The sequence below is a fragment of the Arvicanthis niloticus genome, chromosome 9 (assembly GCF_011762505.2).
Source record: "Arvicanthis niloticus isolate mArvNil1 chromosome 9, mArvNil1.pat.X, whole genome shotgun sequence".
Taxonomy (NCBI): Eukaryota; Metazoa; Chordata; class Mammalia; order Rodentia; family Muridae; genus Arvicanthis; species Arvicanthis niloticus.
The window spans coordinates 26,961,798-26,988,832 of record NC_047666.1 but is presented as its reverse complement, the minus strand read 5'-3'; the positions used below and the strand labels follow the sequence as shown (position 1 = coordinate 26,988,832).

Here is a 27,035-nt window from a genome sequence, read left to right as displayed (position 1 = left end):
GGAGGCACTTTTCTTCCTTGCTTTTCGACAGCAATGCTGTTCTGTGAGAGGGGCTTTCAGTGTCAGCCACACACTACAGTCCCCTATGGTCTTTGACAAACATGCAAATGCTGTGAGCAGTGGGGTAATGGCCAGTAATTCCAGTGATAGAGTGGAAAGATAGAGGCTTCCAAGACTACAGATGGGCTCAGGCCCAGCACGGGCCACTTACGCTAAGCCTGTCTTAAGTGGAGATAGCCTGGGCGGCTATTACTTTCTATATTCGTCAGGGGTCTCTAGGGCTTATAGAATGAATCTCTATATATAGAAAGGAGATTTATCAGCAGGATTTTCAGGCTGTGGTCTAGCTAATCCAACAATGGGCAGATATCAGTGGAAAGTACAAGAATCCAGGAGTTGCTCAGTTCAAGAGGCTGGGTGTCTTAGCTGGTCTTCAGTACGCACTGGAATCCCTAAGAAGTAGGCTCCAATGCCAGTGAAGGAATGGACTCCTGGCAAGAAGAGGGCAAACAGACAATGAGAAAAAGCTTCCTTCTTTCATGTCCTGTTATAGGCTGCCAGCAGAAGGCATGGCCCAGATTAGAGGTGGTCTTTCCACCTCAAAAGTTCTGGATTAAAGGTGTGTCTTTCTATCTCAAGATTTGGATTAAAGGCGTGTCTTCCCATTTCAAGATCTGTATTAAAGGTGTGTCTTCCCATCTCACAGATTAAAAGTAGATCTTCCTACTTCAAGTGAAGCAAAGTCCCTTATAGGTGTGCCCTCCAATTTTGGGTTTTAATTAACTCCAATTGTAGTCAAGTTGACAACAAAGACTAGCCAGTACACTTTCCTGTCATTCAGGTTTCGAGGTGAGGAGAGACACCCTAATTGTGGGAGGCACAATTCTCTTAGCCGGAGACCTGGACTGAATACAAAGGAGAAAGTGAGCTGAGGACCAGGGTTCATCTCTCACTGCTTCCTGATTGTGAGTGTCCACAGTGCTCAGACTTCGATCCTGCACATCACAAAACAAAACAAACAAACCAAGCATCTGACTCTCAGCTGTTGCTCCATATACATTGGGGCAGAATCTTTGCTGGGTAGGCCTAAAGAACTGGCTTAGTTCTAAATTCCAAGTTGATTCTAATTTGTATTTGTAACCAGGATTGTTATGGTTCTAAACTAAGTGTGGTTTGAATCAGGACTAATGATATTATCAGATAGACATTCACCCAGCTCCTGTCTCCAGTCCACACAGATCTGGTCTCTGTTCTTTTCTATGTGCTGGCTTTGTGTGATCATTTGTAAGGATAAGAGACCAAGTGGGGAATTATTATATGTGCACTTCACAGATTGAAAAGTATGACCCTAAAGACATTCCAAAAAATTTTCAGCAGTAATTTAGTTTGGGGATTCTGAGGTTGACAATGGGGTTGTTCGATTTGCTTTGAAGTTTGAGTCAATGCATTGCCAAAGAAGGTAAGGAATCAAGGCTGGATGTAGGGTCTGGAGGGTAGCTTGATTACAACCCTCTCTCCTTAAGAAATATATATATATATATATATTCCATTTTACAGAGGTGTCAACACAGTGGCCTGGGCACAAAAGAAAGTCTGCCTAATTTGTTCAGAGACACATTGGCCATGCCCTTATACATAATACACCAAAGCCATCTCTCGGGGGTTAGGGAGATGTCAGTAGGTAAAGTGCTTTCTGTAACAACATAAGGATGTGACTTCTCCAAACCCAGGTTCTAAAAGGCTAGGCATGATGGCACATGCTGGGAAGGCAAGACAGGGTCAGGGCTCCTGGAGCTTCCAGCCAGGCTAGCTAAATTGGTGTATTTCAGGTTCAGTAAAAGAACATCCAAAGATAGGGTGGAAAACAAAGGAGGAAGATGCCCAACATTGACATGTGACCTTCATGTGCACGTGGAGAACTCTGCAGAGTGTGGTGGAAAGAAATGGTGTCACACATTCCTCACCTTCTCCTCTGTAGATGTCTTTGAGTTAGTTGCAAGATCTAGTCAGTAGAAGGTCACAGCCCACTGGCCCACCCTGACTTGGAGCACTCTGGGGCACCCTTAGCATGTTCCATGTGGCCTGGCTCTTTGCTATGCTTCTGCTGGATCAGTGAGCAGAAGCAACAATGTCCTGTGACCGCACTGAGAACAAGGTGATGCACCGAATCGGACCTGACCTCTGTTTCTTGTGTTTAATCATTGTTGATTTTCTGGCAAGGACACAAAGCCCATGTTTTCCTTAAAAGCTGTTTCTTTCCCAGGCTGTGAGGGAGAGTTGTAGTTTGTCTTCTTATAGGGAAAAAGCTGGGTGAGCAGCTTCTGAAAGACAGACACAGTTGGGAAGTCAGGCCTTTCTTATGCTGCCTCACAAGAAAAAGGGCTGTGTGGGTTCAGCTATGACGTAATGACCATGATGCCCCCTGGAATGAGGAATTTCCCTTAGAGCAGGGTGTAGCCCACTGTCCCTTTTGGCATGGGGCTCTCATAGTGAGGCCTGCTCTATGGGATTCCTTCGCTTCGCACCTTCAGGATCCCTCCACACCTCCAGGATGCCTTTACTTCATACCCCCAGGATCCCTCCACTTCACACCTACAGGATCCCTCCACTTCACACCTACAGGATCCCTCTACTTCATACCTCCAGCCACTCTCATGGATCTTTGCTGGCAGAAGAGTGGGGGGACATAAACAGGGGTGGAGTTGGAAGTGTAGGTAGGTAGGTACATGTGCATGTATATATTGTAGAGGTGGCATAATAAGAACCAAGTGACCTCAAATTTCTATCCTGGAAACTCTGGAGATCAACAATGAAGAGATCTTCATAGGGGCCCAAGGGTAGACGTTGTCCCACAAAAATCCACAGAAATGACTAATATTTGTAGCTATCTCCCTATAGTTGAGTAAGGTAAGGACTACAGCTGCCACTAGAGAGAGCCCTTGGCCCATGCCGCTCACTCAGGTCACAGCCTGGAATCCAGAGGCAGGGTCAGCCTGGAACAGAGGACAGGAGGCCAGTGGCCACTCCAGTACAGTGTAAGCTCTGGGAGCCCTGTAACCAGACAACCAGTTTGGCATAAGTCATGCAAAGCCACCGTCCAACCTTCCTACCATACATTCTCAGGTTTGAAGAACAGAGATGAAGATGCATTTATGAATACTGGTCTCATTACTGACCTGTAAGACCTATGAGGCCCAGACAGTGTCTATGTTATCGCATTGACTCTGACACTTCGGAGAGCTCCAGGTACATGGAAGTTAACGATGCCGAGGAGTCCCACACTGTGTACCAGGGCAAACTTACAGGGGCACAGTGCTATTTTACATTACATATTTTTTTTAAAAATTACTTTATTATTATTATGTGCTTGTGTACATGCATGTGAATGTGTCCGTGTATGCAACAGAGCACACGTGGAGATCAAGAGACAGCTCTTGGTTGTCAGCTCTCTCTTTTCATGGTGGGATCAGAGGGGCAAGTTTAGGTCACCACACAGGCATGAGAAGGAAGCACTTTTGCCCACAGAGTCATCTCACCAGCTCTAGATGCACTTCTGAGAGAAATTCAGGGACCTTTGACACCCATGGAAGCCAGGGAAGTCCACCAGCTGTGGGGTCTTAGAGCTTTGGTATTAGGTTGTCAGCCTTCCGTCCAGCACAGCAAGCACCACACAAAGCATGGTGGGCAGAGAACAAGAATGGCAGTGCTTAGCCTGAGCTCCCAGTCTGAGAAATCCCACAGAACGCAACAAGAGGTCCCAGGAACAGTGGTTATTTACAGATGGGATTCTAGAAGCATTGTTTTCCTTCCATTTACACGCTTCTATCCAAACAGCTACTAAGTCGCCAGAGCCTAAGTTATTAAAGCACAGATGCTTTCAGGGAGAGATCTGTAGAGGTCCATGCTAGACACATGAAAAGGATCCCCTGGTGCTGAAGAGGGGGCTGTTGGGAGATGGCGAGCTGGAGAGTTATTACTGTGGGTAAGAAGCCATGTGTAGAAGAGTTGGAGTCAGTCTAGGGGTTCCAGAGGATGAGTGATTACTCTGGAAGGGGCAGCGTCTGTCAAACAGAAGTTCCTGGGTTCTATTGCTTAACTTAATGTGCCCCGGGCCAGGCTGCTCACCATCGGTAGCCCGTGTAACACTGGAGACACTGTGAAGAAACAGCTATATTTGTAAGGCAGAAATCTCTGTCTTGCCTCCATGTTTGGGAGCCTCGCCCAGAAATCACATTTTTATGAGACAGCATCTCACAGATCCAAGGCTGACGTTGTACTCACTGGGTAACTGAAGGTGACCTTGAGCTCCTATCCTCCTGCCTCCACCTCCGGAGTGCTGGGATTGCAGGTGTACACCACCTTGTTTTATGTGCTGCTGGAGACTGGACTTAGGAATTCCTGTGCTCTGGGTAAGTTCTCTACTGACTCAGCTACACCCCCAGCCTTTTGTATCTTAAGTCTTGTACATTTTTCCTCATTGATATCAAATTCCTTTTCTCCGCATCTTTCTCACAATCAGTAGGTTTGTGTGTTTAATCTTGGCTCCTTTGTCTTGCCATGGGGATGAACTAAATTGAGCTCTCTTAGCAAAGAAGCAGGAATAAACAGGGAATCTGCATTGCCCACTTCATAAGGCTGTCATGAGGATTAAGCAAGGTGTCACCATTGGAACTCTGCCTGGCACTTACTAAGAGCTTTAGTAAGTGTTAGATACTATTTTTTATTTTTATCTTAATCATTTTTATTCTGTCTCATCACCCCTTGCTGTGACGGCTGGGAGTACTGAGGAACCCTTTGTGTTCCCTCTGGCTGGCTTGCCATACACTATACAATGCAGAAGAAGAGACCTTATTTTTCCACAGAAACTGCAGGTCAGATGAATGCTGCAAGTGGACAAGGGCCTCAGGGCACGAGAACATAAAGGGTTTGTGATACTCTTAAAACATATAGAGGATTTACAATACCCTTTACCCTTTACCGAAATGGGCTGCACAGGCGGCTGGTGATGCCTTGGAGGGACTGTGGACTCCAGAGGACCTGCCTGGGTCACTCGGCTGGGGCGACTCTACTGTAGTTGGGGAAAAGTAAAAAAGGCAGGAAGCAATGAGAATTCTGCCGAAAGAGTGCCACCAGCGATGGGACAAGCATTTCCAATGTGAGCCCGTAAAGGACATTTCAGATTCACACCCTGACAGTTTGTGCGCTCATCAATCTTGGCCAATAGAAAAGCCATTCAGAACCAGCAGGAATCCCCCACACTTTCCTTCCCAGGAGATCCACTTCTTCATGAAGCCGGTTGGTTTTGTTACTAGACACTTTTCTTGAACTCTTTCCTGACTTCAGGCACCTGCACTACGTCAGCTTAGATCTTTATCTCCTCTTTTGCCTCCCTCCTTCCTCCTTCCTCCTTCCTCCTTCCTTCCTTCTCTCTTACCAAGGGAATCTGGAAAGTCAGAGAAAGAGGTGGACAAAGAACCCGAGCCACAGCAGGCAGCTTGTGGGTCTGAAGTCGCTGACCCACAGCTGTCTGCCTCTAGAACTTGGGTGGGCAGCAGGAAATGCTGCCGAGAGTGTGCTACGAAGGAGGAGCTGCTTCTGACAGGCCGAGTTGCCTTATCTAAGGAAACCGGGTGTGTAGGTGTTTCCAGCCATTCTAACTCAGGGAGTTCAGGTCTGCTTTAGGCAACCAGTGTTCTTAAGAACATGGCAAGGCAATGAGAACATTAGGCAGTAAAAGAAACTTACAACGTGTTTGGGAAGACGCACATCAGTCTAGTGTGTAGCATGTGACACTGGGCAGGCCCAGAGTCATATGTGCCCAAGAATTGACCTGGTCTCGGGGTTCAGAGACTCTGCATGTGGAAACAGGAAAGATTGTACAGGTATGGAATTCCTGCAATAGGGAAGGGAAAGAGTCATGCTTCTGAGAGAGGACCAGGAGATTCAACTTCCTCACTCACCCAATTTAAAAATACTCCGGACACTTACGAAGCATTTTCCAATGAGACACCTTAACCTGATACCAACAACTCATTACTTCTAACGCCGGGATAAGTATCCCATAGACTTTCACTGGTGTATTCTAATGGCAGCAGTCCTGCACAGGTTCACGTTTGAAGAAATATCATATTTTATTCTTTGACATTCGTTTATTTATCCATTGAACAAATAGTTATTGGCTCCTATTCTAGCAGGCACTTGGCTGGGCATGCAGTCGTATATGAGGGGTGAAAACTGTTTCAGTATCGGCCTCAGGGAAAAACTGAAGCTTTAAGTGAATGCTTCAAGTTGAATCGTGTAACTTGTTTCCCAGAGAATGTGTGAGCTCAGCCATCAGCTCGTGCCTTTGGTAGTTCTCATCGAGCCTGCTGTGAAAAGTGTTTCCTGATCCATTCAGCCTCTCCAGGATGAAACTAGATGGATTCTGAAGCCACATCTAGTACAGATACTTAAATCTGAATACTCAAAGGGTGATTAAATATCCTAAAATTACCGAGCCAGTAGCCAAAACCCACTTACACTGGTCATAGTAGAGTCTTGAGGAAAGAGCGCCAAGTGCCAAGACAACTGGGGAACAGCAATGAGAAACGCAGACCAGGGAGCCACTGAGAATGTGTGTTCAGACACAGACCACTGACGGCTCTCTCACCATGACGTCACTTCCCCTCATCTGTGCAGCGCTAAAGGGATGACCACATCCAGTCCCAATTTTCTGTCTGAATATATGAGTTAGCTGGAAGCCAAGTCACATAGAGGTTTACAATGAACCCACGGGTGGTGCTATGCTTCCTATAACCCTGCCACTCTCTTTCCTTTTATGATTTGAAAGTGAAATGTCTCTGGATACCAAAGGGGGCATTCAGCAAGAAACAGAAAAGAACTGAACCAAACTCACTTTCTGGAGGATAAGCAGAAAGCAGCGGCTTGAGGGTCTAAATCCGAGAACCACACCCACATTCTTCTACCACTTACTTAGGAGGTCTACAGCAGCCATTAGCTGTGTTTGCATATCTGAGAACAAGAAAATGGACAACTTGGGAAGAAAAGATCTATTTGACTCATGGTTTTAACAGGACTCATCTATGTTTTCTTGGTTTCATATGTTTGAGCCAAACATTGTGGTAATAGGAACATACAGCAGATAATAGCTGTTCACATCAAGAGGAAACAGAATGACAAGAAAGGGCTCAGTAGTCATTGGAAAATACCAGCGATTTCTCTTGGGTCTCTTTCTATGGGACTTTCACTGCTAGAGGAGATCATTTCAGATCGATCCCTTCAATCCCTTTCTCTTCCAGAGTGCCTACTCCAAGAAGCTGAAATGTCTTTAGTGTCATTGGGAGTGTCCAAGAGGAGGTCTCCAAGGACTCTGATGAACCCTGTTACACACACACACACATACACACACACACACACACACACACACACACACACACACACACACAGAGAGAGAGAGAGAGAGAGAGAGAGAGAGAGAGTTAGTTAGTTAGTTAGTTAGTTAGTTAGTTAGTTATATGAAGAAGCTCATCCTATTAAAGTTGGAGGTATTGCTAGTTCACTTGGGTAGCAAGCATGAAGCGCTGGGCTCCATCCTCAACGCTGCATGAAACAGGTGCAGTTCCACACACTTGGGAGATGGAGCTACAGTTCAGAAATTTAAGGTCACCTTCAGCTATATGGTGAGTTTATGCAACCTGATCTACATGAGACCTTGTCAAAAACAAATAAATAAATGTATGATAAAGTCCAGCTCCCAGCTAAGCCCTGTGCTGTGGGGAAAAAAAAAAAAAAAAAAAAAAAAAACCCATGTCACAGGGAAATGTGTGCATAAATCCAAGGCGGTCAGAGCCTTCAGAGGAGGGAACAGGCTTCCACTGGTGGTGCTGTGAGATGGCTGCTGTGGCCTCTCACTGCTGGCACACTTCCACTGAGGCTTATCACTGTTAATCCTCACACTTGCCCACGAGGCGGACTCTTGTATTCTCTTGACAAGGTAATGCAGCTGTGAAGAGGCAAGCTAGGGTTCAAGCAGAACAGGCAGGTGCCTTCACTCAGCCTCTTACCTCAGAACAAGCGAGCAGGCAGAATGAGCCATGGCAGTGTGGGCATCTGTGTGTTCCCAAAAGCTATGGATCAGTGGGGAATCTCACTTTTTCTCTCCACCCACCTAGCAAGGTGCGCTTTGTAAGGCGTTGGGCAAAATACTGTCAAGTACTAAAAGTTTCGAGAATCCTTGGTTGTAAAACTGTGGCTAGGAGATTTGAGGGTTTTCTTCTCTCCTTTTCCCTTCCTAGTCCCACCTCCAGCTCTTCTAATGTTGCTACTTTCCATGAGGTCACAAAAATTTGTCCGTATCACGTATAATTAGGAATACCAATAACAATACCCCAACAGATATTTCTGCAGGGAGAGCAGAAGAAACTCAACAGAAGAAACATTCAACAGTGTGAGAAATTGTCATTTTCCCACTTTTTAATGGCATCAGCTTCAGAAGTATGCAGGAACACAAACTTGTACCTGCCAGATCACAATCAAAGACGATATTACCCCCGGAGGTTTCTCTCAAGGGTTCCGGGTTTGTTCCATCTGAGGGTTGGGTGAGTGTTACTTGCTAAAGGAGACTGAAAAATTAAAAAACCAGAATAACATGAGGCACAGTTCTTCATGACAATTGTTTCTGTCTCAAATGTCAATCTCATTCCTGTAGGTAAACATGGATTCAAGTCTAATGTTTCCACTTTAAGAGTTGGAAACCAAACTATACGAAAATGAAGATTTTTTTTTGTATGGCCACTCAGCTATCAGTGACAGCCTACAGTTGCACCAAGAATCTGGCTCTTAAAAAAAAAAGACTCCTTTGTTTTACGGGAAGGTCCATTGATTCACATTTAATTTTGTTTCAATGCTAGGACAGACATAATTTGCTTTTATCACTTTCCCTCTTTCACAGAATTGGCAGTGGAATGTTCCAGATGCCACATGAATGTGATAACAGGAAATGTGTCAACATTTAGACTGCCTGTAACCAGATGGATTTGCAATTGTCAAATAGTTGATAGTTTGGAATCAGCCTGAGTAAACTAGTGCATGGGGCTGAAGAAGATTCCTTGAAACTAAATGCTAAGAACTGACTCCCATGCTTTGAGATTCTGCCTGGCAGCTGGCATATGAGAAGCTGTCCTTCCCTGAGTTTCAGTTTATCATTGAAGAGGATACACAATTAACTAAGTAGACTTGGAAAATATTTTCCTTTGTTAATTGCAAATTCATATGCAGACAAATATTCATTGCAAAGTGCATTCAAAATAACTGCAGCCCATTGGATGCTGCTGCACACAGGAAAAGCCTAGCTGCTTCCCAGCCAGACATTTACAAATTTGCAAAATTCTGAAGCATTGCCAGTCTTATCTTTCTATCAACTTTGATTTGCATATTTAATGTTACTAAAATGAATTCTTCATATGTATATGCAATGAATTTGTTAATGCAGATTAATAAGTGCATTTTAAAAATTAACTCTTAGCATAATAAATATCAAAGGAAATAAATAACGCTGAAAAATTTCAAACCTTCAAGGTGAGTAGTTGAATTTTTAAAGGGATCAAAGAACCTTGAGAACAAAGTGCTTAAGAACTTCCCACTCTATATGATATGTATATGACCAAGAGTAATTTTCCTTGCATGATCAGGAAACTACTTTGAAAATTCTCCCTCAGAATAAAGTAAGGGAGGATAAAAAGGTCAGAGAGAGGAGGAGTGGGAGAAATGATATAATTGTATTTTAATTTTTAAAAATTGAAAAAAACTGAAAAAAGAAAGAAAGGTTTCTAATTTACAAACTAGCTCAAAACAAACAAAAAACAAACAAACAAACAAACAAACAAACCAACACCTGGTTATGCCTGGTTAAAGGAAGCCCCACTGTGTTAGTGGTAGATTCAAGGTTCTCAGCAGGCTTATTGGGGGCTTTAAGGATGCTGTTGGAAGCACGTCTATGTGAAGCACAGACAAACTGCCTAGAACGGGGTGGGGAAGTCAGGAAACATCCACCCAACGCCTGATTGTCAGCTAAGAAGTGAACAGAGGCGTGAATCTCAACAGTAGGAGGAGGATGTGCCTCAAATAATACGGTAGAAAGCAAATGAGGAAGGACACCCAACCTCCATCTTTGACCTTCACATACGAACAAGCAAGCAAGTGAAGGAGCAAGCGAACGAGTAAGCCAGCATTCTTGTACACTGTAGAGTTCTACTTTCTGGAATCAGATAGAAAAAAGTCTCAACTCTTAAATCCTCTATTTCTACTTTATCTTTAAAGTTGGGAGGTCTAGTCATTTACTCGCTGTTGTACAGCTATGCTCTCCGGTGGCCCACTGCCACAGGCTGCCTCATTTTCTATTATTTGCCTGGCTCCTGAGGTTGTCTATTCTGACAGCCTACAGGAGCCCTGGGATCCTTTGATGGTCTAAAAGGGGTGGGAGCTGTAATCGACAGCAGGAAGACAACTGTACAGTCTGAACAGCAGAGATGTTGAATCTGGCACAAGAACCTCAGGTCGAACTGAGTCACTGGGGAGCTGGAGTTAGCTAGCGGCATCTAGGTCCACCCTCCAAGCAGTAATCTTAAGATTCTGTGTAGTAACCAAAGTGAGAACTTGAAGGCATTTGAGTCAACCGTATGTAGCTGATTAGCTACAGCTGTAGGTGACTGATTATTTGCATCTAATTGGTGATGGTATGGCTTTGGAGTAACCAGATCTCCAGCAATGCCTTGTTTTGGTATCACTGGGATGGTCATGGGGGTGCTGCTAACAGGGCCCCCTCAATATCTGCCCTGAAGAGATCTGTTATCCGTGGCTGACTTTTCATACCCAGTCGCCATTTGCCAAGCTAGTTGAGTAGAGCCACTTCCTCAAATGTCAGCTCTGGATCCAGAAACATCTATCAGTGATAAGACGTTGTCATGGTGAACCACAACAAACCAAAGGTGACAGATCATGGGACTTGTTACTGTACGTCCTGGGGGATACACAGCCTTCAGTCCTTGCGTTCTCCGCACAGAGCTTTTCAACACCACATCCTGTGCTGTCTCAAAAGCACTTTGCCTTTCTCTTTGCAAGTCCTCAAGCAGATGGCATTCAATTGCACTGTGTGGTTCCTACATAAAACAGAACATTATTTGCCTGGATCTATTTGTTAATAGCTGCCATTTTGTTCAAGCATGTTCCTGAAGGTTTGGAAGAACAAGAATTGTAGTACATAGAATCTGGAGTTCACTGTTTTATGTCTCATCAGAAAGTGAGGTATTGACCAGGTATCAGGATAAAATGTCACTGAAATATCTTGTTTGCATGAAGCTAAGGCCTCAAATTAAATGATGAGAAATCTAGAGTTAAGATTGATACTGGTACAGATTTACTAATGATGATGATGATTTTATACTTCCAAAAAATTTATATATATATAAATTTATATATATATGGGTTTATATCTCTGGCTTGAATGTATTTTTAAGATATTTTTGGGCTACCAAGTATTGAAAAACTAAAAATGATTTGACTTAGGGAAACCGTTATGCTATTAGAAAACCTTTTACATGCCTACAAATATTCTATGAAAGTTGATTTTTGTGACTGTTAACTCATGTCTAATGTATCTCAATTTACTTAGCTGATAGTTAAAATCAAGGGGAGAATAGGCAGCTGTCTCTCAGTTCAAAGGGAATGAGACTTGCTTCAAAGGCGAGGTCCTGGGATCTCTTCCTTGTGCTTGAAACAGAAGAGACGTGAAGGATGTAAGTGTAAGCCCCAACAGGGAAATCTGGGGTTGGAAGAGGCCAGTGATCTGGACTGGTGGAAAACGGTAGGACCTTAGGACCATTTTATGCTTGGTCACAATGAGAATTCATCTACTTATCGTCAGCAGGAGGCACAGTTTTATTCTCTCCCTCTGGGTCTGGATTGGCTTAGTGACTCACACTTGCCCAAAGGGATGCTGAAAGGGGAACACTGCTAGCCTTTGAGGAGAAAGATACACTCTGGGAGCTTTCGGGCTATCCCCAAGGTAGCCTTGTGGAGAGAACATGCCGAGAAAAAAAAATGGAGAAGTCCCCAAGATTCTATCCCAGGTACCTTTGCCTTGATGGTACCCCTACTGCCATCAGACCAAGGACATCTCAGAGAAGTCCCCTTACAACTGAATCAACCCAAGGTTTATGAACAGAAGAAATGGTTGTCATCATCTTAAGAGCCTCCTGGGTGTGTTTGTCTCATTGTGATGGGTAACAATAATGAGATACAGCTACAGGCAAGATTGGGACATTGGTACACAAGAATCTGGGCTCGACACAACAGGGGTCAACAACCAGCCTTCAGGTCACTGGCCTGCAAGTTTCCGAAGAATTCACTAAGAGAAAAGCTTGAAATGGCCATTCGAAAGGACCTGGCAAGGTATTAGGAATTCCTGGGTTTGTAGTGTTGTGGTCCAACAGGATTCAACCTCTAATTTCAAAGATGCTCTTTAGCCTTGAGCCCTGGCCATGAGTCCTCCAAACAGCCCCTCAGGCTCGCACAGGCAGTCCTTTCCACTCCTATAGCCTTCTGAGCCACCATGTACAGGCTGCCAAAATCCACAAATAAAAACGTGCAATTAAATCTGAACTTGAGGTAAACATTGAAGAGTTTTAGAATAAGTACGCCTTGTACAATATTTGAGAAGTGTTTATAGTAAAAACACATTATTTATCTTAGGTTGACGTTTCACTAGCCACTTGGAACTGATGTCTGACCTCACACTGCGTCAAGCTGGAATGTTATGCTTTGAGGCTATGTCTAATTCTCACAAGTTTTTGTTAAAAAAAAAAAATTGCAAAAACTTCAAAAAGGAAAGAAGGAAAGAATAAAACATGTGACAGCTGCAGCAAAAAAACATATCAGAGGCCGGTTTCATGTAAATATTATGTTAATTAAAACAGATGAAGCATAAACAAAATAACTTCAGGGGGCTGGTTTTTGTTCCGCCTGGATTTCTTAATATAGTAACTCAGTTCCCATCCTGTTAGTGCCCTTTCCTTATCAAACGTTGAACTGGGTGTAAGGAAGTTTAAATTCCCAGAGATTGGAGAGCATTCTCTAAACACTTGCAACAGATGGTCTCTTGCCTGAAAAGCGTTCTTCCTTTCGGGGAACAGTGATGAACTTGGCTATTTCAGGAAGATAGGCTGTGATTCATTTTTAGACAACAGGTTTTCCACTCTGAGGAACACTCCTCCCATCCCATCCTTCTGCTGAGCCTGCCCACAGGGCAGAGATCTCATTTGCATACACCTTAGGCATCACAGGAATAAAGGGAAGCCTGCACAGCTCCTCATCACCTCAGAGATAGTGCAATCCCCTTACAGATTTGTAAAGCGTCATTTGAGAGGAGGTAACTGATAAAGTCGAGGTACTACCAATAGCAGAGAACTGAAGAAGAAGGAGGAGGAGAAAGAAGAGGAAGAAGAGGAGGAAGAGGACAGGGAGGGGGAGGACGATGACAATGATGATGATGATGATGACGACAACAACAACAAAACAACAACAACAACAAAAAACAACAAAACAACAACGTCTTTCTGCCCCATCAGAGGTGCTTGGTCCACTCCAGCCCAGGCACGGCGCCTCAGGGCTTTTAACCTCTTTTAACCTCTCACAGTTTCTCAGGCCATGTGTTGCCTTTTTCTTTATACTTTTATCTTTAAACAGAACTGTCTGATTTGCAGAACATTTTTCTGAATGGCTCCTCTGCTGTTTCGTCATCAATAATCAGGCTGTTATACATTTAGGCAACAATAATAATTAGAAGGTGGGTTTGCTAAGGAAATCAGCCAGTGTTCTGTGTGTGAAATTGCTCTTGATACAACGCTGTTTTGTGCCTCTTATCAGAAAATCTTAACTTGAGCCATATGCTCTAAACTCTTGTCATACTCTTAGTATCTCATTTTAAAGTAAAAATGGATTGCATGTCCATGAATTTCCCAGCTTTCTTGGGGTGGATGAGATACAGGAGGTCTGTGTGGATAGACTGAGGAAGAGAGAGAGAGAGAGAGAGAGAGAGAGAGAGAGAGAGAGAGAGAGAGAGAGAGCCATTTCTGTAAGCTGCCTGTTGAGGACTGTGGGTCCAAGGTAATCACATAATCCATTTATCACCACCAAGTTAACAAGCTCTCACCCCAAATATACTCCTTCTATAGAAAGAGCCACTTCTGGGCAAAAGTGGGCTCTTTTCCACATGACCAGAGTCACATTCTGGAGTCCCATGTCTTGTTTCTCACAGCCCCACAAAGATCAGTTCATACGAGTATCATTTTCAGGGTTTTAACATATGATTATATATGATTATATATTATATATATATATGTATATAGTATGTGTGTGTGTCTGTGTGTGTGTGTGTGAACTCTGAACATAATAATTCTCACACATTGTTATAAGCTACATTGTAAAGTAGCTTGTCCCTCTGTTTCCATCCAGAGCATCCTAGTTGCCTCAGTTTAAAAAAAATACAGAATGAAGTGGCCAGTCAGAGTGACCTTGTCCAGGTCAGACCACATGTGGAGAAAAGCATCAGGCCCCATACCATGAGTGGCATCTATGAATGGAATTATTTGCAGAAGAATGTATAGGCTGCTGAAGAATTCAAAGCCAAGTCACAAGAACAGCTTTCTTAGACCCTTGAGTCCAGGCCTAGCCCATGCCCTTGAGGAACACTCTGCTTCCTCCCCTCCAGGACGGAGGACAAGGGCTGTGCTTTCTGTCACAAGTCAGACACCAGGATGTTGGAGTCCACTTGAGAGAGGCAGAAGAAGGTCTCACGGGAGGAGCTGTGTTCTTCCATCTCTGTCTCCGGCCCCTCAAGGCCCGCATGCTGCCATGGGAATGATCTTCCTCTCAGAACTCCAACCAACCTTCCTCATGCCCCCATGCACAGGAGGGAGCCTCATACCTTACATGCTCAGATGCTCACATTTCCTGAGGCTCTAACGAAGATCCTTTGTGCTTCTCCAGTGACTTTTACACACAATGACCCAAACTACTAGTTAAACTGAGCACAGAACAAGAGAGTCCCCTAAGAAGTCAGGACACTCCTTATCACTAATGTTTGCAGAGAAGTTGGATGTATTTTAATGTCTATCGAGAGAACAGAACAGACCAGCTGGCTGGAAGGATCCCCCTGAGATGACATGAAGTTCAGTAATGAGATCAATCAAATTTAACCTCAATAGTTTCCAAATTCATTGCAGGATTTGAAGGAGTATTTTTCCAGTTATTAGCAAGGAGGAGCCAATTTGGTTTCCTTCTCTGTTGCTAGTATCCCTGGAGTTTGTACAGGATCACATAAAATGAAAAGACTATGCAGTGCAGCCTGCTGTCTCTTCGAATCAGTTCCTACTAATTAAGCAAGAAGTTGTATCCCATCTGGATACAAGGATATGGAAATATAATGAGGTAGAATAGGGGGAGAGATTGCATCTAAAAAATAAACTGCTGGAGATTATTGTCAAAATAATTTTTCCATTTTATTCAACAGGATGACTCTAGTGTACACATTTGTTTAATGAACAGAATGTAAAATATTTATTTCCATATTCATTTTAGTCTTAACTTTTAGTAATCTGGACATGAATGGTGAACTTGCTTTACCAAAGACCATGACCGCTTAGCTGAATCGGCGTGTCCCAGTATCAACCAGTTTCCTAAATGCCCCGGAGCCTGCTTGCGAGAGCTAGCATTCATCTCCCCTACCGCAATTAGGTCAGGGGCTCACAAACACCCGTATGCATGTGTGATAGAAATGGACTGATTCCTATAAATGGTCACTCTCCACGGGGTGTTTATGAGTAGATATGTTTCCACATGTGCTAGTCTCATCAAGTGCTAGCTCTCTGCTAAATGTGGATAATCAAGTGTCTTTGGGAACACAAAAACACACACTGAAAACCCAAGTTTCTTTTCTACCACACACGAGCTATGGAAGGTTAAGTGGACTGGAGTGGGGCTCCGGGACGGAAGGGGACCTGAACTGCACTGCAAATAAGTTAGCAAGAGAGTTTGTCTACATACTGCTGTACTTTATGAATTTGGGAAATTTTGAGATATAATTTTTTTTCATATGAACATACCTTTCACTGGAAGAATATAAAAAAATGATAAAACTGTAGTAACTATTTTTAAAAAGTATTTCATCATTGAATTCTCAGATTAACACTTTTATACTGAAAAAGGATGAGGTGCTAGGAGAGCCACTCTGGAGAGTCACTACATTGACTTTTGGGTACAATTGTTTGTCTGAATTGGCATACCAGGGAGGTAATGGGCATTTTCAGAAAAGAGATCCCTTCTTTGGGAGCTTGTCCAATTAAATTCACTTATAGCTGACAGTTTTGCCTTCATGGTAAAGAGAACCATGGAGAGTTAGGGGATGGCACGCCATTTATTGACAAAATGCCTCGAAACATTTGTACTTCAGTTAAACTCTACTATTTACAAATCGGCAGGTACAGGGAGGGGCTCACAGTTTACCCACAAGACACAAATACACAAAGCCATGGCCGGATCCCTTCAAATAACAGGACAGTGCCGGGCAGTGGTGGTGCACGCCTTTAATCCCAGCACTTGGGAGGAAGAGGCAGGTGGATTTCTGAGTTCGAGGCCAGCCTGGTCTACACAGCGAGTTCCAGGACAGCCAGGGCTACACAGAGAAACCTTGTCTCAATCCCCCCCTCCCAAAAGGATAGTTTGATGCAAAAAAGCAGGAGCAGGGGTGGACATATCTAGGTGTAGATTCTAAGTGAGCTACGTTCCTGGGAAGAGCACACTGTGAGCTGCAGGAAGGGCTATTTTATCCAAGAGGGAGTCACACACATAAAAATAAAATTTTAATATTCTACACTATATTACAAAAATAAATATATTAATCAATAAATATTAAGAAGCCTAGAAACTTTTACATGACTGTGCAGGTGGGGTGAGGTGGCTGTCAAGTGTCCCTGCTACTCGAGAATCATTAGATTTATTAGCTTTTTCCATCAAAGCATAAGAAATAAAAAGAAAACAAGACCGGTATGGGCAAGCCACAGTGGGAGATCTGTCATTGAAGAAATGTGTCGGTTACGGTTCAGTTTGCCGAGAGCCTGCCCATTCTGTGGTTTCAGGTTAAGTCGGTGAAGTGGAAAGGCGGCAAGCGGCTGTTGGGAGAAGGGAGAAGAATGCTTCTATTTATGGCTTTTGTCACTCCACTTTCTGATAAGGAAGCAAACTCACAACAATAATGAAAACAGTAACACTTGAATATCCAACACGTGGCTATCTGCACGCCTTTCTACAAGAAGGCCGTCATGAAAACACCACTTACATTTGTGCTGAAGTAGATGGAGCAGCATGTGGGGCTTGCAGACAGCCTCAACTGTCACCTCTCCTCAGAAGCTCAACTAAGTCTCTCCAGGAGCTGCCTTGGTGAGCGGCAGTGGCTATGTCAGGATACAAGAGCTGACATCTCTAGTATCAGAATGTTAATGTCAGTGATGTTCTGTGGCCAGAAAGCATGCAGCTCCAAGGACCTGGCTGTCATGTTTCCCTGGAGTTTGCAAGCCATTTAGCATCACATGACACATCTAAACTATTGAAATTACGAAGCTGAGCCATGACTAGAACTTAGAATAAACTATTCCTGCTAAGCTAAAATTTTATTATTATGTCTGTGATAGTATCCTTGAGAAAGGCTTGGCAGTACCGTGGAGTGTGAGTATGTGTGGTGTACCATAGAGTGTGAAGGCTGTACCATTTCCTCAGGGTTGCTGGCATGGCTAACCAATGCCAGCTATACATGTACAGATTCATGCATGCACTCAAACACATGGTGTCAAAGAACAGGCTAACATGGATGCTTCTTAGTTGATACCCGTCTCAGCCAACACAATGTCCCTCACCATGCTCTCACTGATGACCAAAATAGTCCACTTCCAAGGCCACAGCTTCTCTGAGATTTGTATTTTGACTGGCTAGATATATAGAGTTGAAGTCCAAATTTAGAAAATACCCGTCTTTGACAGAACAATCTGAATATACAGTCCTAAGAAGTTTATGGAAAGGAAGCTGATTGCTAGCCCGGCAGTAATATATATAACCAATATGGTGGGGTTGAGCAATATACTGAGGTCATATTCCTGCTTCTCATGGGAGTCACTGGGCCACCTGTCTGCAGATATTATGGTGACTCAGGACCTGCCTGCTCTAGCTCCTCCTACACAGAGTCGAGGATGCTAACAGCAATCGGTAGGGCCAGCACCAGGGTTAGAGTGTCCTTACAACCTACCTGATGGTGGACAAGAATTTCAAATGGAAAGGAGGGCAGAGTGAAAAGAATGGGACACTAGCGGATCTTCTTTTTCTTGGGATATTCTCCCAATATCAAGGCTGATTTCAAAGTTGAAGCTCAACATTTGAGTGATCTGCTTATATTTCTACTAATTCACGGGCTTGGGAGTATTTGCTTGGACTCTAGTCTTCTTCTGTTCTGTATTCTTCATGAAAAAAAAAACATAGCATAAAGTATAGAACTCAAATCAAATCAAATTTCCATAATAAGTCTAGAAGTCAGATCACTAGCTGATTTCACACTGAGGGAAAACGCTTTCAGGTGCCACTGTCATGTCATGTCTGGTGCCTCCTCCTGGCCCACATCGTGGCTGATAAAGGAGAGAAAGACAAGAAGACAGGAGGCATGATGGGAAGGAAATTAAACAAAGGGAAAGGATGGAGGAGAAGGCAGAGGTGGCTAGCGAAGAAAGGAGGTCATAAAGTGAGGAATCTTTTCAACTGCGTCCATCAAACAGCTTCCTTCTCAAGTCCTCTCAGTCTTAGATTGTTTTATTTTGTCCAAAAGATGTAATTATCCCATTAGAGTTGTGAGAGTTTTACTACCACACCTGAGGACATCTGTGCCCTTCCCCCATCTCCCTCTACCACCTCCATGGCCCTTTGTAGCACTAAGGTGTGGCAATGTGGCCTTGCCTCTTGTGGACTAAGAGAGTGCCAGTCCTGAAAGGCCTCCTCCTCCTTCTTGCTTGACCAGGCACTGTCCTCAGGAGTACATGGCCCTGAGGCCCATTCTTTGCAAGGGTATCTCTGGGAACATTGTCTGTCAAGGCCATTTGTTTTGTGTTTCTGACAACCCTATCCACATCTTGAACCTGCATCCTCATCAAGCCTGCTGCTCTGAGCCGTGGCAGCAGATACAATGGAAAAGAACTACATTTACATTCTCAGAGCATTTGGGAAATACACTTCTCTAGATAGTTAAACTCCTGATATGAACTTTCTTGGCCTAAATCCCATATCCTTTAATACATACATTCTGGAGGAAGCCACTCACATGTTAAGCAAAAAGATTTTCCTAAGTTCAGGTGCACCTGCATGAACATGCACAAGTATCTGTGTGTTGATGATATTGCCTTCAGGGTTTGCTCTTTCCAAACTGACAGAAAGCATAAGTGGTACAGACCTGTATTTTGTTGTTAAGAGATGGTATCACTGAGAAAGGAGAGTCCAAAGAAGATAACTGGACGGGACTGGATTTTAGAGCAAAATACACATTTCCTACAGCACACTGACCTGTCCAGTTCCCTAAGGTGGCAACCTCTATTATCTGTACACCTTCATTAAATAGTCTCATTAAATAGAACACAAAATATACACATCTGCAGTTATTAAATAAGCCATGGGGTGCCTCTCTTCTTCTATCTACAGCCACATTCAGACACAGCCATTCCTTCATATTTAAACTTGTAGGTGACAACACCTTTATCTAAATAGAGGATGGAGATAGGATCCAGCTTTGTGGGCACACAACAGGCTTTGGAAGCTTTCTGGGAATTCTTGAGGTGAACCAAGGCCTGGATAATTGCATGTTTTGTAGGTGTGAGGTGCTCTGCCAGAGGGTAGTTACACACACCTCGGCATTCATAGGCCTCGTACCCAGGAGGAGCGATGATCCAGGAGTCCCAGCCAATCTCCTTGAAGTCAATGTACAGTGGAGTCTTCTTACAGTAGTTCCCTTTGGCGTTCCGCCTGATCCGAGCAGAAGAGTCATCGATCATGTTTGACCTCATCTGCAGCAGGGCCTCTTCATCGGGCCCACTGAAGAAGTCATCGGAGTCCAGGTCCAGATCCTGCTCATGGGCAATCAATTCGTTCAGTTCTTCTTTCTGTTCCTTGTCATTGCTTTGGTCATCAGAAAACACAACAAGCAACGGGTCATGCTTATTCTGGGCACTCATATCTATTTCCAGTTGTCCCCTTCCTGGGTCCTCAGCTTGGTTTTGACTGCTTTCAATGTGGATCTCCAGCTGATGGGTTGATGGGCCTGACTTTTGCCAACGTCTGGTGGCATCCGTGACGTCAAATGTCTCCCACTCACTGTTGGTTCCGTAGATCTCTGTTGATACTAAGACCAGCATGCTCCTCCCTTCCTCGCTTCCATCTGCACTCTCTAGGACCTCAAAAATGGTAATTTTACGGTCCACACCGTCATACATCATACGATCTCTCTGAACCAGTGTGTACAACCTCAGTTCAGCCATGACGACCTCTTCGTGGTGAGGGATGGATACATTGAAGAGGAGAGGATATTTCCGGAGCCCATTAAAACTGACTGGTTGAGAAAACAGATCTAAAAAAAAAGAAAGATACTTATGAGAAACCAGGCTTGCAGTATGTCTCACAATATAGCAGATGCTTGTTTAAACAGTAAAAGGAAAGAAAACTTGCCCAGTGTGATGGTTTATAGATGCTTGTCCCAGGGAGTGACACTATTAGAAACTGTGGCCCTGTTGGAGTATGTGTGTCACTATGGCTTTAAGACCTTCATCCTAGCTGCCTGGAAGTCAATATCCTGCTAGCAGCCTACAGATGAAGGTGTAGAACTCTCAGCTCCTCCTGCACCATGCCTGCCTGGATGCTGCCATGTTCTCCCTTTGATGATAATGGACTGAACCTCTGAACCTGTAAGCCAGCCCCAATTAAATGTTGGCCTTATAAGAGTTGCCTTGGTCATGGCGTCTGCTCATATCAGTAAATCCTCACTAAGACACCTGCCTCACAGGGACGGAACTGGAAGGAATCTTGGAGCTCTAGAGGAGTCCTCTGTTTTTCCAGCCAGTAACAAGCCATGAAACGGATCGTGGAGATTGCTCTCTTGAACTCTTCCTGATTAAAGACAGCACAGCTTTTGTTTGTAACAGGTGGTGATCTCCATGAAGCTGAATGGGCCCTGGTCTTCACAGATCTCCATAGACCAGAGGTTGTTAAACTTTGGCCTACAGGCCAGACTGGGACTGTCACATGCTTTGGAAAGAAAACTCCACCAGAGCCCAGCCCTGCTTGTATATTGCTGCAGTGTCTCTGGCTCATTTTGCCCAGCAGAGGCAGAGTTAGATATGGGCTATCTGGCCTTTTCAGAGGAAGTTTGCTGACCCTGTCCCTACATAACAAAGTTTAGCAAGGTCAACAGAACAACCTTAAAAGAAGGAGTCTTAGCAATTGGTTCTGGGGTATGTAGTCCTCTCTGAGAGTGAGAAAGAGAAGGTGAGTCTTAGGGTAGACACATTACCTTAGTGATAGTCACTAGCAGCCAGTGTGCAGTTGGGCACACACAAACTACCCAGGATCTTTACATAATAGCTTGTTAAACGTCCTTTGTCTCAGAAGTATGTCTCCAAATACTTCCATATTGACCTTTTTTTAAAAACAAGGTCTCACTGCATGCCCCTGGCTGGACTGTAATTCACTAAGTAGAGCATGCTGGCCTCGAACTCACACTAGTCTTCTAGTTTTTGTTTCCTGAGAGACATTGCAGGCATGTGTCACCATGCCCGGCCTGATATTAACTTTTTACTTGAGAAGTTTACGTAGAACTCAAAGCTCCTATGTACTTACCTCAGATCATTTGACTCAATGAGGACTGAGACATTTGACATCAGAGTATCTGAGGACTGTGACACCAAAGATGTCAGAGACCTGCAATGGAGTGTCCTCTTTGGTATTTGGCAGCCTTTCCCTAACTGTACTCCGAACTTGGGACCTCAGTGGAGTCTCTGATCCACATTGTGCTCCACATCTTTCCTTACTGATTGCTTTATACCTACTCCCAAAAGAGCTGAAAGTTTTGCTCTTAAGCTCATAGTCATGTGGGCTTTTAAATTTACATAAATAAAATATGTAGTTATTGGACATATTTCATGGCTTCCTCTGGGTGCTAACTAAAAGCATCTTTACAGTAGCGCTGGAGGACACTGACTTATGGGATTGCTCTAACATCACAGGTGTGGCCAGGGCAACTGTAACCAGTGCTTAACATCCCAATCAAGCCATGGCTCCTGTCCATTGTCCATAGTACCCAGAATGCCACAGTTGCTGAATGGATATTTATTGATCAAATGAATGAATAGTTTATCCCGTTTGACTAGTAAGTTTCCCACACAGAAAAACCAAAATGCCTTCCTTCTCTGTATCGTGAACATTTGAGGATGTGCTTCTGATTCTTAAAAAGAAAGCCATCTTGCCTCATTTCTACTCTCCACCTTTGGCCTCCCCCTTCAGACATTGGTGCCTTCAAATCTCCCTCTGAAAGTTTATCCCACTATGCACTTGCTGTCGTAGAAGAGCTAAAGATGGGAGAGCAGGCTCATTGCTTCTCCGTGAAAGAGGCAGTTCCCCTCTGGAATGGAGGAAGCCTTGAGGCAAGTGGGCATGCTCACTGTCTTGGCTGAGGCGGGGCTTCAGTGGATGTTTACAACAGAAGCACTTAAATTACATATGTTAAATATATGCATATTTCTATATATCAACTATACTCCAGTGAAGAGATACTTTTTACAAATAAGCACACATTCAGGAGGCTTGAACAGGAGGAGGATTGTGAGTTCAAACCCAACCAGCCTGGGCTACATGGTGAGTTCAAGGCCAGCTGAAAACAAGACAATACAGCACAACACACACACACAAACCAACCCTTAACTAACTAAGTAAAACTACCCACAATTCTTTGCATATGGGACAATAGATCATGGAGGAGTCACATTTCAAGACATGAAAAATAATGTCCTTGACAGCTTTCACGTGTCATTTGTCCTGAAAATTGTGTAGCTGTGACAGTGACCCCAAAATGCACACGTGGATCCTATGCTAGTTTTGCATCAGAAGAAATCAAACCACCACATACATATCTGACTTCTAGACAATATGGAGGAAGGAGTCATGATAAGAACTGAAGTCCCATTTTCCACCTTGCATGTGACACTGGTTCCAAGATGAACTAGGTCTAGAGTCCTCTGGAACTTCACTTCCTAGGGCATGGCACTGAGGAAACACAAAAGGTGAGTATGTGGGTGACAACAGCCATCAGGGAGAGCCTGCTGAAGGGACACAGGTCCTCTGCTGTGTGACTCTTCCTCTAGGCTGGCAGAGGTGCAAGGGGTGAGTGGCTGGGTATCTCCAAGTCTGATTCTTCCCCATGGAGCTCCAGTAATGGTAAGCTGGGTCACATCCTCACCTTATCAGCTGCTCTTCCATGGCAGAAGCAAGAAACAAAAGTGGAATATTGCATTCCCACCATGCCTGAGCTAGACTACATTTCCCCTGTGTGTGAGGCTGCATTTCCCCCATGCCCGAGCTAGACCACAGCTCAGAGCAGGAATCTGAGGCAGGCTTCTTAGGAGGAAGAATGTTCTTTTTCTCACAGACTTGCCTCCAAAGGAATCTGAAATTTCAGTTTGCTATTTCCACCAGAAATACATTACTAAAGAAAAATGGCAGTCATAGGTTGCATTTTAACAGCAAATACTACCATGGTGTCTGAGGAATATCTACTCAACGTTCACTCCAGTGCCTAGAATATTAAGTAATTCATTGAAAGTCATCACGGTTTGTCCAGCATTTCCTAACCATGAGCTCTCTTACCTAGAGCTACCTGTGATTCCCTCATCTGTGCCAAGCAGCTGCTGCTTTACAGGAGGAAGTGGGGCTCCAATCACTTAGATGAGTTATGCACAACCTCCCAAGGCAGAGCTCTCAGCAATCCTGAGCTGGTTTGTGCCACTGCCTTCTGCTTCCAAGAGCATCTGGCAAATGGTGCTCAAATCTCATTTTTGCTCATCCATTGACTATAAAAGCACAATTAGTAAATAATAAAGAACCATTTTCTTTATATCCACAGTCTCTACCATCAATGCTATAATTTTCTACTTGTGCCACATAAACCTAGGATTAGCTCACTGGCTCACTTAAAGATCTGAGGGGAACGAATCATTTGAGATATGTGTATTGCTCTTCATGAAGACACAGTCATAGTCAGCTGGACCTGCGTTCTTCCTGGAGTCTCACTGTGTGATGCTTCATATAAGAACACAGCTCATCAAACACAACACAGTATGAAAAGAATCTCCCAAATACAGTTCTGTTCTATCAGGACTCTGACCCAATGACGTCAGAAACGGAAACTCACCCAGACTTGGAACAAACTACAAAACCCAAATTTCTATTTTTTTAAAAATTGTTTTCATCATTTTTGACCAGATGGAAATCCAGTCCTGTCTAGAAAGTGGCAGAGAAGATGGAACAACGGATCATTTACGGGTTTTTGATATGTGGTGTCCAGATTAAAATGACATCAAGAACCTGTTGTGGTATTAGAATGATGGGTATTTTGTGGGCTTTCATTAATAGATATTTTCCGGTATTTCTGGAGTTCTGGGGGGGGGGGTCTTGTGGTGTAGTCAATGCACTGTGTCTGAGCCATGTGTTTCCACCAATGCACCCTCTCTCACATCACCCCCACACGGACGTTTCCTTGTTTCTTCCTGAGAAAATGCAAAGCCTAAGTCTGATAGGTGTAAACGCCAGCCAGCCTACCTTCGTTCTTGAAGCTCCGGATAATGTTAGCAGACGGCATGGAGGTTCGGTCCGTGGCGAATTTGTTGTAGAGTTCCAACATGTACTCTGGCGGATCCACTCTGCCTGTGTCCTGCACAGGAATGTCCGACAGGTTCAACGTCTTGAGAAACTCATCCTTCATGCTCTGCAGCAGGGTGTTAAAGTCAATACCATCTTGCTCTGTGAAGATATCATCAAAGAAAGGCATGTCTTCTTCCAGGGGCGACTGCTCAAGGCCCATGATGGGGCTGCCAGAAGCCGACTGAGCCACCAGGCAGAAGACAGCGCTCAGCGGCAGAACCAGAGAACCCATGACTCTGCTCAGCTCTCCAGGCCAACCTAGAAAGGCTTAACTCCCCTGGGCTGTAACTGGCAGTTTTATCTTGCCGAGTGTAAATGTCTTGTGTCACTGGACACAACACAAGTACGGAAACTCTTCCTGTGTCTTCCCCTCCCCCTCTCTCCTCCTCCCTCCTCCCCCTCCTCCCCCTCCCCCCGCCAAAAGTCAGGTTGCAGTAATTGGATAGCAAGATCCCCTATAGGGCCTAGCCTCTCTTATCTCCCCAGTGTAAACTTGTACACCAGATTTCATTTTTATCTTGCAACCCCTTTTTCTTTTAATGAGCATTTTGTAAACACTTCTACATTCTGACACTGGTGAGAGATAGGACAATTTTGTCTTTGCAAAGCCTCTGCTTCTCCTCTCTCCATTTAACTTTCTTTGGTAGGAATGTCTGGATTCTGGGCTTGTGGGACTCAGTTCTGCACGTGTGTATGACAGATGTTAAGAATCAACAGAATGCGTATTATTAGTGATGCGTGTTGATTCAAGTGATGGGGCTTACATGTCCAAAGATGGACTAAGTAGCCACTAACTTCAAGTTAAGTAGACATCAATGACTCATAAACAAATTTTGAAGCATTTTTTTTTGAAACAGGAAAGAAGGAACATCACTGTCATTTTTTTTTTCTTACAGATTCAGTCAGGCTGAAGGTAAGCCAGCTCCTGATTATAATGAGTTTTGGAGTGTAGTGTAGTGAAGAACTTTCCAGAAGCCATCTAATGTGCTTTGTCTAATAACCCTGTTTTCATCCCTGTCAGGTGCATAGACTCCTGAGGTCCCATGGCTGGTCAGAAGCCACTGACCTGTGCAGTCATGAAGCCTCAAGTTAAGCCCAGGCAGTCTAATTATTGTGGAACAGAAACTTCCGGACTTTGTAACCAGGATTCCCTTAGACCAGGAATGGATAGCAAGAGCAACTAGACCCCCCCACTTATACAGGGTAGTCAGTGAGGAGGAAGGTACCTGGATGTGGATTCAGGTCCTATGCTTTCGATACCCGTTATTTACATGACCAAAATCTCTGTCAAGTTCACCTTCAAGACTAAGTCCAAAGCTCCACTGGCTTAGCAAACAGCATTACTAAACAGATAAAAAATGCCAAGCATCTTGGTAAGGGGTGGGGTGTGGGGCTGGTAAAATCGAGTGTGTGTCCAGTTTAGGAGTAACAAACCAGGCTGACCACTGAGGCCGTGCTAATATGTGGCTGCTGGAGGCACGGTGCTGTCACAGTGGCTCTGTAGACAGCTCCAAGGGGTTATTTCCTGCAGGGACAATTATAATGGAATCTCTACTGCTTGCTCAGTGTGTTCCCTGTACAGGCATCCTTCAGTGTGTTCTGAGGACAGTGCTTAAACCGCTGGTGCACTAGAATACCCGCTTAGTTTCTTGGTTAAGGTTTTCTATACTTTCCCTAATAGGCTAGCTAAAGCATCCCATTTACCATTCTGACCACTCCCAAGTTTCTAGTCACCCTTGGATTCTTTGTTTTCCTTCCTAGATTTTTTACAGTAATTTTTAAAGCTGTGTTAGGAAGGATCATATCTTTAGTAGCTGCTGATTGTCTACTTGTCTGGCAGTTGATTGAAATTCAATGTTTTGATGGCTGTTTCTGCTCACATAGCATATGGTGATTGCAGGTTGGAAATCTAATCTGAGGAAGTGCACAAACAGGTGAGTCCCAGATCCACAGCCCGCTCCCCCGCTGATGCAGCTTTAACACGGGGTTCT

General features: G+C 44.1%; 1 protein-coding gene across 1 annotated transcript; it reads right to left on the bottom strand.

The window, feature by feature from the left end:
- Nucleotides 1–15,535: 15,535 nt before the first annotated feature.
- Nucleotides 15,536–25,358, bottom strand: Bmp10 (bone morphogenetic protein 10). Its single transcript, XM_034512508.2, has 2 exons — nt 24,943–25,358; nt 15,536–20,704 (listed from the first exon to the last, which is right to left on the bottom strand). The coding sequence occupies exons 1-2, from the start codon at nt 25,274–25,276 to the stop codon at nt 19,773–19,775; spliced, it is 1,266 nt and encodes a 421-aa protein (XP_034368399.1). The 5' UTR covers nt 25,277–25,358; the 3' UTR covers nt 15,536–19,772.
- Nucleotides 25,359–27,035: the final 1,677 nt, after the last annotated feature.